Source organism: Charadrius vociferus, unplaced genomic scaffold, assembly GCF_000708025.1.
Source record: "Charadrius vociferus isolate BGI_N301 unplaced genomic scaffold, ASM70802v2 scaffold31, whole genome shotgun sequence".
Lineage (NCBI taxonomy): Eukaryota > Metazoa > Chordata > Aves > Charadriiformes > Charadriidae > Charadrius > Charadrius vociferus.
The window spans coordinates 2,209,908-2,231,286 of record NW_009646966.1 but is presented as its reverse complement, the minus strand read 5'-3'; the positions used below and the strand labels follow the sequence as shown (position 1 = coordinate 2,231,286).

At 36.7% G+C, this 21,379-nt stretch overlaps 1 protein-coding gene across 1 annotated transcript in view; it reads right to left on the bottom strand.

The window, feature by feature from the left end:
- Positions 1-20,964, bottom strand: part of COL28A1 (collagen, type XXVIII, alpha 1) — a 67,281-nt gene extending 46,317 nt beyond the window's left edge. Inside the window, exons 1-10 of the mRNA XM_009895338.1 lie at positions 20,844-20,964; positions 19,729-20,288; positions 18,194-18,214; positions 17,506-17,562; positions 16,246-16,299; positions 15,678-15,719; positions 14,964-14,990; positions 13,818-13,862; positions 11,188-11,232; positions 7,840-7,893 (exon numbers count right to left, since the gene is read on the bottom strand). Coding sequence (XP_009893640.1) covers positions 7,840-7,893; positions 11,188-11,232; positions 13,818-13,862; positions 14,964-14,990; positions 15,678-15,719; positions 16,246-16,299; positions 17,506-17,562; positions 18,194-18,214; positions 19,729-20,288; positions 20,844-20,964 — 1,026 coding nt within the window. The remainder of the gene's footprint in view (positions 1-7,839; positions 7,894-11,187; positions 11,233-13,817; positions 13,863-14,963; positions 14,991-15,677; positions 15,720-16,245; positions 16,300-17,505; positions 17,563-18,193; positions 18,215-19,728; positions 20,289-20,843) is intronic.
- Positions 20,965-21,379: the final 415 nt, after the last annotated feature.

Genomic DNA, 21,379 nt, shown 5'->3' with positions numbered 1-21,379 from the left:
AGCAGGAAATTTAGGGACGTCCAAGAATAATACAAGCAAAGCTCGTACTTGTCTCCTCTTTAATTCTCTTTACAAACTCTCTGCTTTAAGTACTGTTGTCCTTTAAGCCAACAGTTAGCTGAATTTCAGGACTTTTGGGGCTGATCCTGTTTAGACATGAAGTAGGGGAACTATGTTTCATAATATTTCTTTAGAAAATAACATATACTAAAAGCAACATTTTCAGAAGGGGTTTGGTGGCTTAGAAGCTTTCATTTCATTTCCAATGATAGTATTTTAGGCTACTGAATTTCATTCACGCCAACAGGCCACAAGCATCTAAGCATCAATGGAAGTTCAGCTTCTGACTGTGCATCAATACATAGAAGTGCAGTGGCAGAACGGTACCAGCAAAGCCACAATGCTGTAGTTACACACATCCAGTCCCGTGGTGTGCTCTGCTTCCAGGGCAAAATCATCCCTATGGGATCTATACCAGTAAAACAGTTGTATTAAGGTTTCCTAGAAAGTTTTGCAAGCAAACTTCCATGCAAAGACACTCCCTCAAGGACAGAGATGCTTCTGCCACTTTTATCCACGTTTGTGCTTCTTGCAAAGCTGGTCAAGATGCACGGTGCATGGGTTTTGGACGAACGTTAAGCCAAGCACACCAGCCTGGTGCCTAAGAAGTTTTGCCTTTCAGTCTATAGGCTCCCTTAACTCAGCACCACCTCTTACTTCAACAGCTCTCCACTTGACCAGGAACACTAAAAGATACAGCTCCACGTAGCTTTAGGGCCTGGAGACAGTCTGGTTAGGGATGGACTTCCCGGCTTCAAGGAAGATGTGCCTCAGAGAGAAAGAAATAGGCACAGGCTGCTGTAAGGCCAGGCAGTGGGCTAAATGTTAGCTGTTCAAATTCACGGTCCTCATTTCTTTCACAGAGAAGGCAGCCTGGGATCCCTCTTCTGCCATGATGTATTAGCACGCCCCAGAGAATGAATGCAAAAGACTGCATGCAAAGTTGACAAGATATTAAAAAAAATAATCTATTCAGCAGCATGTAGCACCACTATGTGTAAGTAGGCTACTCTGGGCACAGCAAACGCCACTAAGCACATTGTTAAAACTAAACTTCTGAAATGGTGTAGGAGCTCGTTCCATTCTGAAAAAAAACATTTGATAAATACAGGCTCATCTCTCAGCTGAAATAATAAACCAACCCCCTTTGTTGTGTTTGGAAAGTGTCTTCCAAATTTTTTGTCCTGTCGTCCAAACAGACATTGTGTTTCGTATCTATTTCTGACCCCCTGACAGAACTTCCCAAGGAAAGCAACTCCGAGGGACGCTTCCTATCACAAATCATTCGCTCCTTCGCAAGCTCCCCCACACGCTAGAGCTATGCTAATATATGCGCTGCCTTGAATGCAGATGGGAGTCCCATCCATTGTTTTTCCATTTGTTTTTCCAAAAGCTCTTTTTCTAACCACGATAAAAACATTACACAGTTTTCTTTCCAATGACGGGTGTCGTGTCATCTGCCTCACAGCAGCTGTACTAATAGGTACTGCTGTAGGCAGCGTAAATAGCCCCTATGATAAAAAACACGTAGGGTAGCACAAAAATTTTGTTCTGTTGAATGCTTACTCACTGATAGCAGAGGATGCCCGAATATTAACGGAGAAAGAAACCCCACCTTCTACCAGACAACATGCAAAACTTGGAAACTTAAACTATTCAATCTATTTTAAAGACTGTATATTTCAAACTTCATATGGCTATCAGTAAGCCTGGCTTTTCTCTTCTATGGTCTTGGTGCTACAGATAATGTGGAATTTATTAAAACCATAACATGATGGCAATAATATAATTATCTCTACACATAGGAGGAAAAGTCTGCTTTTCAAAGTAGCTTCTTTATAATTATTTTCTTTGTCTAACACTGCTCAAACTCTTTTTTCTCTCCCTGTTGGGATTTTCCTTCAGGTGGCACCTATTATCAACTAGAGCAACAGGAAAGAAAATTACACTTGATCTTGAGCTTAATATTTTTACATATTAAAACTGTACCGTTTTAAGCTTGGAACATACTTAACAGTCTAGCCCCCACATATAGTTTGCTATGTTATGATAAGTACCAGTTAGTCCCACTACAAATAATTTCTTTACTTTTAAGAAAGCACATACATACTGTAAGGAACACAAAGACTCTGTATTTCAGTCTATAATGTGATAATGATTAAGCTATAGTAAAAAATCAACTTTCAAATATAATGATTTTATCTTTAAAGTAAACATTGGCAAGAAAAATGCAAGTAGATATATATATTTTAACAGATATTATTGATACTTTGTACTTCTAAGCTAGTTGAGGTACCTAGGGACCATATGTCTTTCCAGTGAAATTGGATTTTTCAGTCTTCTGGGAAAGATGTAACTTGCCACATAAGTAAGGAAAGAATTTATGTCATCAGAGAAGAAGCAGCATCCCTTAGCAGTTCATTTTGGGTCACATTTTCAGGGAAATATGCAATGATGGATTTTTCACAGGATTATGCCACAATGATTTTATGGGAATAACTGCTTTGAGAACCCACATTCAAACTTAACTGTTTCCTTAAAAGTTCGAATACACGTCCGTTCATACAACTTTAAACTCTAATTCAGAATCTTACTACGCATATGAAATTTTCCAGTGAGGCTCTTACTATTGCAGTGGCTTTTAAGAATGTGTTGGTTTTAGTCTTTCCATGAACGTATCATGGTTTCTAGAAATGTGTACTTTATTTCCAGCAGCTTTTCTAAGAGTTTAAACAAACAAACCCAGTGTCACTTCTGAAATGGAAACCGCAAGTACTCCCTGTTCATCACTTCTTTGTGAGTGGAACACAGGTCATGCCCACTTCTTGATTTTATGCCCCAATTTTATAATCTGTATCCATAGCATTCTGTTTGTAAATTGTCCACTGAAATTTGCGAATAGTCACTATTATTCCCCTAAGGAAAACATTGTCAAAATTACCTTGAAAATAAACACTCTTATGCAACCTTACTGATGCTATTGTATAGAATATGTTGTTGCTGTTTTCAAATAAATATTAGTTAAGCATTTTTTAATAAATAACTGAAAACAGACAAAAGAATGCCTACCATTTTTAATAAATTAATAGAAATATGCATGTTGAAAATCTCATTTTTTATCTAACACCAAGAATACTCGGGGAAATTGTATCTGCACATTTTACATTGTTGACCCCAATGAGGTACTTTATCTTTGCAAAAATGTAAGCAGCAGAGCCTTAGGGCTGAGACATTGGTTTGACCAAAATAAAGGGCATTATATTCATTCTTAGAACTCTGTTTTCCAGAAAAATCACGGTGATTCCGTTTCCTTTTAAGAGAGGAAACCAAGACGCATGAAGTCCTTTTGTCTTAGAATATTTGCATTTTTCCCATTTTTTATTGCTATTGAAGGGCAAAGCTGTCTTCTAATAAGAAAACAACCACATAATATTTGTGGCAATAAATAAATCCAACAAAAGTAAATGCAGTAACCAGTTAGGACATTATTTTACTGTATTAACCAATGAAGTTAAGAGATACGTACAACCTAAGCAAGAAAATGGCAGATAACAGGTTACTGGCAATGTTGGAAGAGAAATGGGATTCTCATTGGATAATGATTCTGGACACTACTTCTGATGATAGAATATATTACATTTATAGAGCAAGTAAATCTTTTGGTTTTGTTAATAAAGAATACTGACTTGATGTCCTGTGTCCCCTTTTGAAAGCGTATGGCTTCCTGTAGCAACTTCAATGTGATCTTCGAGAATCAAACCAAGCAAAAGCAACCACAACTGACTTAATCCCCAAACCACCTATTAACCAGCCATCTAGCCAATTCCTGGCCATCTAGGGAGGAATATGGGCTATTACTGGAGCAGAACCAAGAGTGGCGTGGTTTTTCTCTTTGCCAATTTTCTGTTTCTGGTACTTTTAGTCTTTTTCTAAGTGAGATAGCGTCTTCTGGGGTTTTGGAAATGGTTGCATCAGCCAGCAAAATTGTATCGTGGGCCATCATTGCATTCTTAGTGAGACAAGGAACACAAAATCTGAATTCCTTGCTCCTACAAACTACTGTTTGACAAGAGTTGAGTGTCTCTACCTTAGACCCAGGGTTATAAATTGATGGTCTGCAAATTCGATTAATTAGTTGTTTGTGATAACTTAAACAAACTAAAAAATTTTTTAAAATTTTCTTTAAATGATTTATAGTGGAATGAGGTATATGGTACACTTTGATTCAAGTATTTGTTTTATGTTACAATGCAGATAATATGTGGTGGCTGATGAAGAATGCCTTAAAGTGACACAAACGTCTAAGAAAATGTAAAGCACAGCTGTGAATGGTATTTTTTCTTGGTATTTTAAGTTAGTGAGAGAGAGAAAACAACAGAATTTGGCTTTAACAATATAATTTTTCTTTTGTAAATTTAACATCTTTCTATTGAATCATTGCCAATAGGCAATAGAACGCCAATAAACCAGAAAAGAAACAGAATAATCTCAGTGCTTTGCTCAGGATATGCTTGGAGAACAGCACCAAGATGACTGCTTCAGAAGACAGGAGATACACGTGACAATAGCCAGTTCCCAACTCCGAACTGTGTTTGAGTGAAATGTCCGAACTGTGTTTGAGTGAAATGTCTCTGACGTTTTTCTCTTAAAGTTGTTACGTTTTATATACTGTGTTGTAGGTTTTAGTTGTAACATAGAAGTTCAGCATAAATGGAAATATATTTAGTCAGGTAAATTAATAATAATATAAGGTGAGTTAACATGTATTTTTATTTTTATAGAAACAGTTGAAATTTGTCATTTTAAATGCCTCAGCCTCTTTATGGAGAAGGTTTGTATATGTGGTAATAAAACTATTTAGGTGGTTTAGACATGCAAATACAGAAAACTTTTTTTAAAGCTTGCTTAATAGCAAAAACTGGTCTTTGTGAGTGCCACACTGAGCTGCATTCTGTGCAGGATGTAGGATGTTCAACACATATATACATGACTTAAAAAAAGGGTAAAAGTAAAGTGACAAAGTTTGCTTGTCTATTAAAGAGGTTATTAAAGACAGGGACTTATTGTGACATGCATCAGAAAGAGTTTCAGAGGTTAAGGATTTGATTCAGCTCCATAATATCACTCCTAAACCTGGAAACAGGGTGGCCGAGTTCCTGTTGCTGTCAGTGGAAAGCTGGTCAACACAGGCAGTGGGACTTTGAGAGAGATTTGACCCATTACTGGCAATATGACAAGGCAATATCATGGAAAGGGATGGAAGTAGAGTATTGTGCAGCCAGTGGTAGATGAGCCAGCAGCTTAAAAGAGAATAGCAAAATGCATATGAGTAACAGAAACAGCAAGGTGTGAAAAGTTCTTTGAAGTGATTTCTTGGACAATGTTTCTGGACTCCCTGCTACCTTGCTTCAGACAAGCCAAATTAAATTAGCTGGAGTTGCAATGCCACCGACCCTCTCCTGCTGGTGGCTGCCAGAGCCAGTGGCATCCAGACAGCACACAGATGACACTGTCCCCAGCTGTGTCTGCTGCCTGGCACTGCAAAGCAAGAGAACGGATATGACACTGCCTTACACAAGTGTGGGATGGACTGAGCTGGCCAGATATCGGAGTGAACTGTAGACTTCACAAACGAGACCCAAAACATCTGTAGGCTGAGCTTGATCTGGAGCTTATATTTTGAGGGACTGAATCTCCTCTTTCATACCTCAACATGGCCCACTAACAATGAATAAAAGTGTTCAGCGGTGGTGTTCTGCATTATGTCACATTGATACTAATGCCATGCAACTGCCTTTAGCTCTGTTAAACCAGGGTGAAGTCACTAGTTCAGCTCAAAAAGCAGAAAGTTTTAGCATGGAAAGGCCACGGGTGTAAGGAACTGCACTAAGAATAGACTTATTTATTTTATCCAAGGCAGTTATAAATAACTGCCACTTTTCAGAGATATTGTATTATGTGTCATGAAAACTAATTTTAAAAGAGCAACTGAATAATCCTTCTGTAAGGACAAAAGATATTGGAAAGACTGCTATGTGTCTGAACCAAAAAAGACCTTGACCTTTACTAGCTGAATGGGTGTTTATTAAGCTGTAAACAGCCACTGATTATCTGTGCTGATCATTAAAAAATTTTTCACTCATCTCAAACAAGCTCCAAAATGCCAAAGGTTAGCTTTGGCGCTAGGTATGGACAAGAGATAACTTCTAAACATTCATGCATGTCTGCTATACTCTAAACATAATCAGAAAGACTTTAAGAGTTTTTTTAATTAAACTTGTCTGGCAATATTTCTGTTAAGATAGATGCCTGAGCCTGGAAAAACCTCGACTACAGACTTTAATCAGCAGGTTGCAGAGCTGGAAGCTGAAAAAGGAGGGAACTTTCTTACTCCCTACTGAAAATCTGCAGCTGAAGTATAACAAGAGACCATAAATATTATATCCAACTAGATAAATTCTGGAGAGAGTTGCATGTATTTTACAGACACAAAAGTGTGTGAAGAGACTGACAAGGGCAAACGACATTCAACAAATACGATTTAGTCTATAATAAAAGTATCTGGTAGTACTATCTTGGACTCATCAGTGTGAAATGACAGATAAAAAAATTACTGTCATTTGCTGTGCTGAAGTTAAAGACAGGCATGACTTTTCCAGCACATGTATGAATAGCTTCTTTCAGACCCATCATCCTCTTTCTTTCTCCAGTTCTGAAATATTCTGCAGCAGCTTTCCTAATCAAGCATTTTGTTGAGAAGATGAAGAAATAAAAAGTATGAAAAAGCATTTGTCAGGAAGAGGAAAATCATGATGGATGCCAGTATTCCAAACCTTTTACCATAAACATTTCCTGTATCTAAATTTAAGTCTGTGAACCTTCAAATGAAATTGTTGCCTAAGAAACAAAACATGAGTGTTTAAATATTGCAACTTTGGCAAATCGCTTAAGTGTGAATTTAGTTGCCTTGTATAATGTAGATATGGTATTGTATTAACCAGGCTATCAATAATCCTGTGGTAGAAAGTCTTTGTCATTAGACCCTACATTTTCAAACTGATACATGAAAGATATTTCTGTACCGAGCAATGATGTTAATAGTTGTCCCATGGGCGAGATAACTGTATTCACATAAAGCAATTTCCCAAAGATTTGCAAACCAGAAGATTGGCTATATTAAGCAGATACTTTATCCAACTGATTTTCCTTGACAAGCTGTGGTCAACAACTCTAAATGATCTATTATAAATATAACGCCATCAAATCTTACACCTCTACCAATTTCAAAGCTGTCTTGAGTTTTTACAGTACACAAGCACTTAAAAATTACTTTGAAAACTCAATCTAAAGATTTTATAACCACCATCTAGAATTACTTAAAAACTTCAAACACAAGGCATTTTAGTCAAAAATATTCTAGGAAAAACTTCCTAAGTGACAGCAGAAGACAAGACACATATTCAGGTGATTTAAATTCCAACCTAAGTGCTGTGGCTCTCAGCAGGTCCTTGATAGCACCTTATCGTGGCCCTAGAAAATGCTGTCCCAAGCTCTGGGCTTGGAGATCCAGATGGAGAACTGGCTGTATGTGCCAACGATGCAAAACCTTCATAACATGATGACACTATGGGGCACCAAGCAGGTGAGGTACAATATTGCTGTGCAAAGGACACCACTAACAAAAAACTACTGAGGAAAAAAGATAGTAGAGTGTAAAGATTCTACACAGAGTTTCTGCATCCTCTCTCCCTATATAAATAACATCTACACACATCTTACCTTGCTTCCTTGAATGCCTTTTGGGCCTGGCTCACCTTGAGGTCCACTGATACCCTACAAAAAAGTCAGAGTGAGTTGCCTTTCAAGAGACATGTAAAGTTTCTTTTGCATTTGGCGTGAACAGGGTACAGTAAAACGTAGCACAATGCCAAGCTCTAAAAGACAAGAGTTTTCTGCGTCATATCCAGTGAAGCGCCCAACACATTGAATATTGCTAATATTCAATAACCAGTGCTGGCAGAAAGGGTATCTTACTACTCCATGTGATTTGAACCTGTTTTATCTGAAGCTTTCCATTCCTTTCTCCTCCTGCTCCTGACTTGGCCATATTTTCATATTGTCTCTTCCGCCCAAGCAAATAAACTAAGCTGTCACAGCCTATTTAGCTCCATTTGTAAGAAATCGCTTCCTCTACATCTCTCTCTGATGATGACCTGAGATTAATTTTAATTCCCTGACATTATTACAACCACTGTGTCCCGTCACACAAGGAAATAATTAATGGCTGTTTGGACGAGACAGAGCAGGTAAGGTACTCTGTCTGGAGCGATGACATTTGAGGAGGTCCCTTCACCCATACAGCAGCGGCTGGTACAACAGATGGAAAAAAGTAGGTCTGATAATTATGAAGAGCAATAGGATCACAGGATGAATAGATTACACTCAAGTCCAGTGTTAAAGCTTTAACTCTTACTGAAACCCTTCAGTTCACCAACTTGTGAGTTAGTGAACATCCCACTGGCATCTCCTGGGTTGCCCAGTGGGTCAGGTTGGTCAACGTTGTTGCAACTACCGCTAACAGAGCTGATAATCAAAATGAAGTGGAAGCCTCATAATATTTTATGTGACTGAAGAAAAAAAAATAAATCCCAAGCTATCAAAAGAGTAATACCACAAAATTACAGTTTATTGTAGTACAAATGCTGGATCAAATATGGATAATTTTATGCTTATAAAAAGACACAAACTGGCCCAAATCTAAATGTATTGGTTTCATTGCTGACACAAAAATGTGCTTGGAGTGTGTTCATTCCCTCTCTTAAATATGATAAACTACAGGAAACGCCTGACTACCCCAAAAGAAACAAAAATAATCCCTTTCAGCTACCATCATTAACAGCTGTAGTAAATCCTCCAAAATATTGCATTTTGGCTTACAAACAGATATGAAAATTTTGGAATATCTGTGATTTTGTATCCCATGGATTTCCAGTCAGAAAAAATATTTATTATTCTCTCCTTTCCTTTTGCAGCTTTTGCACAAAACATGCAAGAATGAAATCACACGCCTAAGTAACAGTTATACGACCACACATCAAATATTGAGGGGAAAACAGTGAATGAAATTAATATAGTTAGTGTTCCAAATTATGCTCAAATCATAACTTTACAAAGTAGGCAATAACTGTCTTGTAAGAATACAGTGATGTCCCAAGTGCTGTATTGTGCACAAACTCACAGTTATATGGTCTTACTCCTTGGTTTATGCGTTTTAATTGAGTACTATTTACTAAAAGGAATCTTGAAGTTTTGTATGTTTCAAAAGAAGCAAACTCTACTTTATTCTTTCAGTACCTCGGTGTCATATAAAGAAATAAAATATTTCTTTAAAATCTCTTAGTACTTGAAAAGCATTTCCAAAAGAGACTTCAAAAAATCACATTTTTATAATCTATTCTTCCCAAGGAAAAAATTATGATCATGACACGAGATGGAGAAATGTCCCAGCAGAAAAAAGGCTTGAGGCAGGGTGTGCTAATATAAATACGTAATATAATCTGTTAATATAAATACATAAGTTAAGATAAATCATTCTCAAGCTCATTGCATGCTATCTTCCTTTTAGTCATCAAGCAGGTTGTAGTTCCCATGGTAATTACTTAGTTCTCATAGCTCAGAATTACAGTAAATCCTTGTAACGATTGATTAGTCCTCTTGTGTAGTGGTACATTCATCTGTTTCTGTTCTCCAGCAGTTGGGATTTTTTTTTGTAATGAGCCTTTCAAACCTAAACTGAAGGTAGACCATTGTACTATATGATGATATGTAACATTAAGTTCAAAACTGGGATAATGTAGGAGTAATCGCAGTGATGCTGTACATGAAAAATAATAGAAAAAATATTTTGCCTTAAAATAATCATGTTATGTCGTTGTATGAGAATTTAGAGCTGGCTTGACTTGCAACAGCAGATGGTATTTTACAGAGTGTTCAAAACTGGATGTACACTGCCTGCTGAGTTGAATTTATGTAGAGAAATGCTGGTGATCTGATTTGTCTCATTATTACCTGTCAAAATTGGCCAAAAATCTCATAGACTCATGTGTTTCCATTTTTTACTGAACAAGAATAAGTAAGTGTCATCTTCTGGGGCACAGATCACATCTTTGCTAACTGCTTACCCGTCAGAATTACTGGAGCATAAAATAATAAATTAATACATTAACAATTTTTTCATTGCATGTCCATTGCCAAGCAAAAGGTAAGGAGAAAAACATAATTAAAAAAACCACAGAAAATGGCATTTAGGACTAAACGTTCACATCTTAATACCATGTGATAAATTTTTGTTACCCTGTTATGTCCCCATTATGTTTTCTTTCATATAACCCAGAAACAGGCTCCATAGAGACGTGTGCGGGCAAGTGCTGGCTGTCATCATGCCACATCACCTATGGATCTACTAGGAGACTGGTATAACTTCTCGAGATCTCTACTCCATACAGCAGCTGTTTCTAGACGTTTAGTGTCAATTTTTTAATAGAAATTACACAGGTTGTAAGAAACACAAAGACAGCAATAACCCTTTTCAGCAGCTACAAAGAGATAAGAGGATGATCTGGACTTCTGCACAGATAACAAATAAATGATCACTGATCTGAGAGTGGTAACAATCTCTGCTCCTAATAACACTGAGACTCAGGTTTTTAAATAATTACCGCAGATTTTAGTCTCCCCAACAAATTTCAGTCTTTCTGGCTGCCTTATATTTCAGGAGGACTGTGTACGGCTTTCCAAGATACAGGTGGATGCTGTCATGCAATAGAGAAGGAATTTGGCAAGTAGGGGTATGACAGAGCATGATTACACTCTAAGGGTAAGAGGAGAGCTCTGCAGTTGGAGACCCCAAGTGGGCCACACACCTCTAAATAGCTTTAAGCAGCAGCAGGAGACAAGACTTTTTCTTTGAAAATTGTTTCCAAAAGATAAAGATCTGCCAGGCTCTGCTGTCTTGGTGCCTCATGCACCAAACGTGCAGCTCTCCACAGAACTGACAGGTTGTATACAGAAGAAACTTAGAGAATATAACGTCTTGTCTTTTCATTTAGTAGCTTTTAGTTCTCTTACCTGAGGTCCCCGAGGTCCCCTAGGGCCTAAAGGACCTTCCAAACCCTGAGGAAAAATAAGATTCAATTATCAGATTAATAGGAAATTGCTTTAAAGAATTGAAAACGACAGTGTACACGTAACAACTCATATCTCTGTTCAAGCATTTTCTAGGGAGTTTATTCTCTCCAGAGTACTGCTGTTCTCATCCTGCGTTTAGTAATTGCCTGTTACATTCCATCCTCAATATTTAGTTAAAACACTTTTCATATATAACAAACATTGTGGATGACTACTTAATATAGAAGTATAGTAGATACAGAATTATTCAAAAAGCAGTGCTTATACCAGAACAATTTCAGGTAACTTTGTCGCACTAACTCAAACTGCTGAGAAGTAGCATGGCAGAGCCACACTAATAGTTCACAAAACCCATTAAAAAACCACACCCAAATAAAGTAAAATGCTGTATTTTTTTATTCCATTAGCTGTCATTTCTCCATTTAATGCGTTCTTACCAGTTACCACCACTGTAGGTTATTCATAAATCTTTCTGCTACACCATTTTTCCTTCAGTCACCAGAAGGCATATTCTATGAGATTTCACTCCCCATTGACTCAATACTCAGTTATAATTTATTTCTGAAGCAAAAACAGCTTTCAGCAAATGCTTTACTGGTCTTTTCTCTCTCTTTTGTCTAATTAGCAACCTCTCCACACGCAGAGGCACCGGCAGACTACTTTTTTCAAGCATTTTTCAAGGCATGTGTCACATTTTGAACTTCTAATAGCCCTGATGAATTCAGCAGTGGTACCTACGCTGCCACACCCCATTGACTGGCTTCTCCTACAGATTCAGATTCAGAATTTTTTAACAATTCAGAATTTTTTTAACAATTCTTTACTCCCAGGCCAAGCATCAGCCATCAGAGAGAGCAGATAACTCCACTTAGTTCTACGCCATTTACAAAACTACACAAGCAGTGGATGGCACAAACAACAGTCTGCTGATACAATGATAACTACTTTTGGTAGAATATACACACATGATTGGAGTCAGCTTTGATTTCAAAGCCAAACACAAACTGTCTCAATGTCAAGCTTGAACAACTTTTGAAGAAACTCAGATTCACAGCACCAAAACCTTGGCTGGACTCTGATTAGTGAGATTGGAAAGCAGCAGGGGAAAAATGGAACATTTTCAAATCAGACAACACTACTGCCAATTATGCTTCAATATCCATCACTGCAGTTAAAGATCCACCTTGGAATATTGAACTTATTTCTCATACATTTTGCCATGTATGTTCTGTTTCTGATGATTTCTTTCCAGCATAAAAAAAAAAAAAAAAAATTTATTCTGCCTTCCGCATTTGTAAATGTGAAGCTGGGAATTCTGGAATTGACTGTAATTTTCATTTGTTCACTAAGTTCTTGAAGACCATAATCCATTATAATCTCTGATCCTCTGCAGATGTCAAACTTTTTTTTTCATCACTGTCCTCAACAGAAATGAAACAAGCAAATTTCCAGCAACCCTGACATATGTTTTCTACATCCAGATTTCCTGGCTGCTTTGATTATGTTCTTTGCCAGCTTCTGAACAGCTTCCTTTTATCTTAGTAGACATTTCACATAACCTTGTGCTATTTCTCACATATTGCCTGAGTAAAGAAGTTATGATCTTTCTTTTTTCCTCTAGAGATGCAACTCTTTCTCCTTTTTCATTGACATTTCAGCCTTTTCTGACTCTCTTGCTGCCATTTTGAACCCCAGCATCTCACAAGATATTCTCAGCCTTCAGATTTTTATTATAGTATAATGCCCTTTTTCCTTTGTGACAAATACTGGTACTTTGAATATTTCCTAATTCCTACCTGAAATTAATCATCAAATAGCAGGTTCCAGGAACCACAAACTTATCAAGTTGGTCTTTGATAAACGTTAAAACTGAATGTTAAAAGTGAAGAAGTTAAAACTGATGTCAAAACTGTAGAAATGTGCTTTAATAGAATGATCAGTTGCAATTTAGTTGGTAGTACTTAACAACTCTAACTATAAATCAGTGGTTTGTAGCACTCATACAAACTTGCTTACATGAACTCAAGGCACATGATTATCTCATTCAGGAGTACATTATCCTTCCACCTTTCAGAGTGTAAAAACCAGGTAAAAATCTATATTCACTTCTATCACTTCTGCACTTCAGGTTAAAAGAAGAGGAGGACCAGATAAAAGTGTGAACATGTATCAGCACAGATGGGCTGGTAGACCTCAAAGTTGTTCAGGCTGTGTGGTTGCTTGTAATCTAACTTTATACACTTGAGTTAAAATTAACATTTTAAGGAAAAAAATCTGGTGAACTCTGTAACATGCTCACAGTCCTTTGTAAGCAGGGCTTGGCATTGGTCAGGACTGCTTTTTTTTAGGTAAGTGACTACATTTCTTCTGCAAAATGGAAAAAAAGAATATGGTGAACTGTGGGTTCAGTTTCTATGAATCATTTCTACTGTGAATGTATCTCTATTACCATGGAATTATAAGAAGTTCCAAATTTACAGTAATCTTTACAAGCCATGTTTATGAATATGTTACATGATCTTCTAGTATCTTCATCAACTTGAAACAGTTCAAATAAAAATTATACTTACTCTTTCCCCTTTTATTCCTGGGGATCCACATTCTCCTCTTTCACCCTTTATAAGAAATCAAAAGATTAACAGCTAAACAAGATGTTTTGATTACTCTACGTGCATTAAAGACTGTGCAAGCAGTTCAGTAGCACAAGAAGTTCAGTAGATTCTGAGGACCTGAGAGTGGCATCATTAGATAGGGTCTGTAAAAGTTATGGCCTGCTCTACTCAAGATAGATACTTTTTCTCTCTGAGAATGCCTACAAAATTTCCAACCTACATCATAAGAGGATAAAACATTTAATATCTAATAAGTTTTGCTGTATTTTTCCACCTCGCTGCACTGCCTCCAGAGATCCTCTCTATATTCTCATTTCATTACTGTGATGTCTGAGATTTTCTTGAATAACAATTACAAGATTGTACAAATGGAATGAAGAGAATTACTAATGTGTTCCACTGATGAGTTAACATATCAATAGACATATGAAGAGTAGACGTATGACTCTACTTTTCCCATCTCCATGAAATGTTTCCATAAAATTGACTGAAGAGTTTTTCTAATGAATACAAAGATTCAGAGAGGCACTGCTTTTATTAACAATGTAGAGAGATGTGTCCAAACCAAGCAAAGTCAAAATGGGATTATCTGTTCTGGCTATGATGGTCCAGTTTGCAACATAAATTTCAGCTCTAGAATCTTGCAAAGTCATTGAAGCGTACAATATTTTAGCTTCTTGGAAAGCCCATCAAGATTTTTTTTATCAAGTATTCCCTGAGCAAGTTATAATTAGCTTAAAAGTAAACTTCCTTGTGGTAAGTTTTTTGAAAGTTAATGATTGCCACATCTACTTGTGTTTATAGTAAACAATTTAGCATTCTTTCTACTTAACCTCTTATTCAACCCTCAACTTTTTCATTCCGGAAGCTTTATTTTTGGTCTTTGACATTTTCTTTTTATATTTAGATTACATTTTCTGATTTTTTTAATTCCAACAAGCCAGTCTGCAAGAATTTACATAAATGATTAATTTACTTCTAGGGATTGCATTAGGAGCTCTCATGACAAAAAGACAAGACAGACTCTTCTTTCCATTCTTTCACATACACTATCAGCAAGTGACAATCTATTTCCAGACTACTTCTATTCCATAAAAATCTTACCTTGTCTCCCTTGTAGCCAGGAGCTCCCTATGTGAAAATAAAAAAAAATAAAAGGAAAAAAATCATAAAAGAGAAAGCAAAGGCGTAACATACTGCTAATTTAAGTAGGAAAAAAACCCAACAGTAAAGAATTACATTTCAGAAGTTTAACTATTCACAATAATAAAATATCTATCTGAAATCATTTAACACATAATGCTCTGCAAATTTAGATGTGTATTTTTTCATCATAACATTAGCTGTAAATACATCACTCAGTTTGCCAGCCTCTTAGCAGATATACGCTACCATTTACATGGGACTTTTAAACTGAACTGATCTTATGCATGGAGTAGTGTTAATCTTTCTACTGTGAATCAACAAGAACTCAAGCTGAGAAATATCAAATGTCAGAAGCCACTGTATAACCAGCTCGATGTTTTTAGCGAGGACATTTTCAATTCCATCTTTGGGATAAGTCTAATGCAAGCTACAAAAGTTCCTTTTGTCAGTAGCATCCCATCTCTATACTTCAGCACATGGTTAGACTCTTTCTCTCAGTACAGACACTTCTCTAAACCAGAACTTAGTTTAGGTGCTCTAAATAATTGAATAAAGTACATGTGTGAAAACTGGAAAACACATTTTCAGTTCAGTGGAACTAAACTATGAATCAGGATCTGGAAGATAATCTGAAAAGACCAAATACGAGTTAGCACTGTAGAAGTCACTTACCTCTTCACCTTTTTCTCCATGATCTCCTTTTTGAGCATCGCCCTATTGGAAGCAAAGGAATACAACTGATATATGTATTGCTTTTTTATTTCTCTCTGTTGCACTAAAACCAAGAACACTGTTTCAGGAGTAGAAGTTGCTTTTCCTATTTACTGACATCCACACTTCTTCCTCCCATAATCAAGGACACACAATTCCTGAACATTAAACAGAACATTGAACAGAAAACTCAACTACTGTTATTAGATGACTGAAATCTTAGTCATCAGAGCAAGCCGCTCTGCTCAAGAGATTAGTGCATTGTTAGAAAACTTTGCAGAGCTTAGAGAGCCTTCAGCGAGATTCAGACCTCTGCTGTCACAGAAAAACTGTAATGATAGGCAGTGTTAACTTGGTAGCAGTTTCAAATTTCTTTCTCTCACTTCTAAAGCAGCTAACTATAAACCTCTCATTGCAAAAGTCAATCTTTTAAATCATATTTCAACATACTTTTCCTTTGCTATATTCTCTCCTATGGTTTGAATAAAACTTGATAGAAATTTGCTTTATTTTTTTTAATTCACGTTACCTTGTTTCCTTTTGGTCCTGGCTCACCTTTTTCCCCTCTGTTACCAGCACTGCCCTGAAACAATGCAGGAAAATGTTACTACCAATTGTGAGCATAAAATTCTCCAGTTTCTCTAAGACTGTATCTTGGGGCAGCCCAAAATAATTCTGGAATAAGGTTAGGCAGAAACCCACGCTGATTCATGCATGGCAGAAGTGACACTACTTTCACTTAGCTAAAAAAACCCATGGTATTATAAGGAATCTGTCATTTTTTTTTTAATCAATATTGAACTATAAATACATTTTCTACAAAGTATTTGAAAATCTAACCAAGAAGGTGTCACAGAAAACATACAGTTTCTGATCTTCTTTGCATAAAAAAAACCTGTGCACAGAACAGCTTAATGTCAATATTCAGCAGCCCCAAAACAAAAAGTTACTACACCATTATCTTGTAGGATTGTGAAGGTGGGGACTAGAAAGCTTGGTGTACAAAAAAATACATATATAATCGGTTACATCTAATATTTTGGACAAAATAACTTAAAATTCTCAGATCTTAAATTTTAAATTAGAAACGGGGGGTTTAGTTCCAGATGCATATTATCCAGAGCCAAGGGACTGGATGACAGGCCCTGCTGTTATAACCTGCTACACATATGGTTGACCAATTGCTTACTGTCTAGGGAGAAAGGCAAAACCCTCTGTATGTACCTTGGTTGTCTCTGGGTGAGCTACTAAAGATACAAAAGGAATCAAACAGGTCACATACTGTCTGAACTCCCACTTCTCTCTTCTTTACCAGAGCCAAGAAACAGTTGTGTGTTGAAGTATCACAAGAGAAAAGAGCGTTGGAGGCAGAGTTTTAGACCTTTCTTCATACATGCCATCACCCTCAATTTTTGAACCTTTATCCCTTACACAAACAGAAGCTGCTGGTGGAACTAAACTTTTGTCTAATGGATCTTTCCTTCCCTGTTGCAAGATTCAAGAATAACTTTTTGATTTGGGCTTCAGAATTATGTACCACAGTGTTTCATTATCCAATAATATAAATATATTTCCAAGATAGTACATGATTATGGATAGATTTTTCTCTGAGCTCTTGTAAAAGAGGCCTTTCACAATGATATGCTATGATACATCACTTCTTTTTGCAGTACATGCACAGTTAATGTCTTGCTTTTTACAGACAGCAACCAATTAAAATACTGTGCAACATTGATCTCAATGATTAAAATTCAAATTCTGGAGGCTTTTCAAATGAATGCATACTTACAGAATCACCTTTGTCTCCTTTTACTCCCTTTTCACACCCACAGTTCTTCCGCATACACTGAAAGGTTAATAGAAACATTAAGGAGAACAGTTTCCAAATGTATTATTTCAAATTTTTAAAGCGAAAACTCTGGTTTTGCCTAGCCACAGACTAGAGTACATAAAAGTGGAATAACAGCAAATAAACAATCTTCTAATACATATATTTGTTATATAATCAACATTACACTTCTGTATAAACCAATCAAAATCAGCTGCTTGATTTATTTATAACAAAAACAAATAAATCCGTTACTTCTGTAACTACAAATATTTTAGGTAGCATATACACAGTATATAGTACTGTGAAATCTTATGTAATTTTTGACAATTTTGACATTGCTTTTGTTTTCTAGTAAGACCACTAACACACTTGCATGTGTTGTACAAGTCCTATTCCAGTCTGGTAGTAAGAGTTCTTTGTCTTGCTGTTGCTTCTACCCACTAACGAACAGAAGTTGTAGACTTCTCAGGGGAAGGGATGGAAGAAATGGATGGAAGTTAAAATAAGAGCAACCATGGTCAGAAACTTTACTCAGGAAAGGAAGGTTGATTAATCCTGGAGTATTGTTGCATTATAGAAGCAGCAGACATCAGGAGATCTAGTATGAATAAGAGTAATCAAAACACACAAAACTCAAAAAACCTACCTGCTTCTGAAGCAAGGCTTCCTGAAAAGAAAAGAAAAATATCACTTTCATATAGATTTAATTTAACAGAGTACTAATTTAACCACTTTTCTTCTCAAGTTTACAGAATTTCCAAGGTGAATGGTAAAGAATGTGATTACCTTCATCCTTCATCCCTTCCTCACAGTGGTAAGAACCAGTCTGTGGAACTACTTGTATGAAAAAGGGTTCTCTGGTAGGAATAGGGGTTGCTTCATGTGACTCATAATGACCAGAAAACAAAGGAGATGTGATGAGACAGTTAAATAGACAATATTAAGGAAAAATGCTAACAAGGGGAATATGAAAAGACTTCCTAATGAAAGGCCTTACTATGGAAGGTCTTACTAACGTAATATATAGGGGAAGGACTCAGTGATTTTATCAGCCTTATCCATGAGAACAAGTTACCTTCTAAAGTACTAGCATATGCTCAGAGACATCCCCCATGTGCTGGAAAATACCCTGTCCCTCGATCAGTGCAGCTGAGCTATTATTGTCGAGGCACACAACTCCTTGGAGAGCGGCTGGGAGAAAGAAGCTTACTCTGTCCTGACTCCTCATGTAGCAGAGACATGCACCACAAAAATATTCCTCACGACAGCACCGTTCCATGAGATCTCAGGGAAGAATTTTTCTTTTGTAAATATCTACTTTCACAGGTACAAAACATAGACTTGCAACAACATGAATTACTTCAGAAATGCCTTTCACTTACTGTGTCTGTGAGATCTCTAGTCACGTGCTCAGTTGCACAATGTAGTAATTTATTTTTAGACGTATCAACTAGCAAGTTTCTACTTCTGATTTTAAGTTTTCCAATTAGTTTTTTACCACCCTTAAGAGACTACAAAAATATTATATAAACACTGTATGGGCTACTCCCTAATTAAAGCTATTGTGTTTTCTAAGAATTATTTCCCTCCAAATTGTCTTAATTTATTATTTGCAAAGTCTTGTCTTACTTAGAAATATTTTCTAGGATTTTAAACCGCAAACACTTCCTAGGCTGCCCCAATACTTTGCACATTATTGCTCAGAAGAGAGAAAGGTGAATTCCCAGCTGACATCTCTCCCACAGCAACGCTATTGTCCACTCCAAAGTAAGAAATTAAGTCAGCAGTATTCCCTACCTTTTCCTATGTGTGCCTTATGTTGCAGTAGAAGGGGAGATATCTAAGTGCCCTTAATTAAGAACTACAGTGGCAGATTTGTACTACTTTAGAAACCTGATTCCACACAAGTCATCTGAAAAAATTCTATTGGCTTCAGCAGACTTTCTTGAAGTTAATTCTTAAGCTCATAGTTACTGACCTTCTCTGCTACCAATGCTGGAGTCCAGCTCGTGCAGATGTCGCACACGACCTTCACAGGCTTCCTAAACTTCCAAACCTGAGGCCAGCTCCAGCCCTGGTTCACCTGCAAACCTCTGCACTGCCTTCAGGACTCACCTATCAAAGTTAAATGAAATCTGCCATGGATAGACGGGTGACAAGATTAACATCAGCTTTACTTACCAGTTCCAACGCTACATCAACTATCAGGTTCTGATCATCCAGGCATAAGACACGTTTAGAGGATGAATCACCAGATACGATCCGCAGTTTTTCTTCTTGGACTTTTTTCTTAGAAAGGCCAATGGTAAAAAAATGTACCCCAAGACTCCTAGCTGCTGTGGCTATACCCTGGACATTAGGGCTGTTTGGATGATCCACACCATCAGTCATCAAAAAAACCACTTTCACACTTCTCTTACGACCTTCAGTTTTCAACATCTGAGTGGCATTGGAAATTGCGTAATAGGAGTAGGTGCCATGGCCAATAAAGCCCAGCGACTTGATTTTCTCTTTAAAATGCTGCACATTTTTCCAGGCTGTAAAGGGATGATCAATGCTGACTGTGCTGCTGAACTGCATACTTGCTAATTTGACACTATACTTCTGAGACTTAACTGGCTTCATCTGAAAAATGCTGTCAGTTAAGTTTTGAACAAAATTCTTCTGTAAATCAAACAACTGATTTTTGGCACTTTCTGAACTGTCCAAGATAAAGACTATATCAACAAGACACGTATCACCTGTAACAGAACAAGAAAGTTAAACTTATGAATGATGGGCACACCTGCACAACAGATTTCAGATACTTCTCTGCAACAATCCCACTCCTCAAATCATCTCCCCAAGGATTTCTCTGTCTTCCCAGTAAAAGTTCTAAGGATAAATTTCACTGTAAATGCCAAGAAATTCTACTGAAGTAAAATTTAAGTTACTCTACTTCATACCAGTATTATTAAATACAGTCTACAGACAAAAACTTTCAAATTAGGGTCTTGATGGGACTGTTTTAGCATTTTAGTTGATTTTGTATACAAAATTTTCCTCATGCAAGTGCAAAGTAAAAATTAGGCTCTTTATCATTTCTCTTAAAAGAGATATGCATGTCAATGAAAATCATAGATCAAACTGGAGTCCATGACCAAGTAAATGTCACCACAGTAGTTTCCAGGCTTGATAATGAAAATAAATCACATTTTATAAATGCACACCTAGGTTGTCAATTACTAGCTAATTATCCTGAAATATGTGGAGACATACAACATGGTTAATCAGAAATTTTAAGAAAATGGTTTTACCTTCATCTTTTTGCATGAGAGAATAAGAATTCTTTCCTTTTTTTCTGTTTTGTCCGTATACTATCTGGGTTGTTGTCACAGCCAGAAGTAAAGACCAAAAGAAAAAACGTTTTTTCCACATAGTGACTTTGATCCCAAATTAGATTACTTTTTCCTTCCTGTTAAAAGTAAAAAACCACCTGTGAATACTTCATTAATAGATGAGAATAAATACATACAGATACTTTACATACAGAATACACATTTGCAGGAAGCACAATTCTAGAGACAACAATTATAAAAAGTCACTGGATCAGTGATTTAAGCATAGCAGCTGGTACAATCCCAACTGTAGTTCACATGTATATTAGAACCTGTTTTATCAGAGAAGAAACATGGGTAGCACCAACACAGTGCTCCTTTTTCTTTCTTAAAAAAAAACAGTGCTATCTTTAGCTTTCATTTGAACATCTAACAAAGAAGGGTAAAAGAAATTGTTACTAATACGTATTGCTATTAACATACTTTGCTATTAAACTAATTATACTAAATTAGCA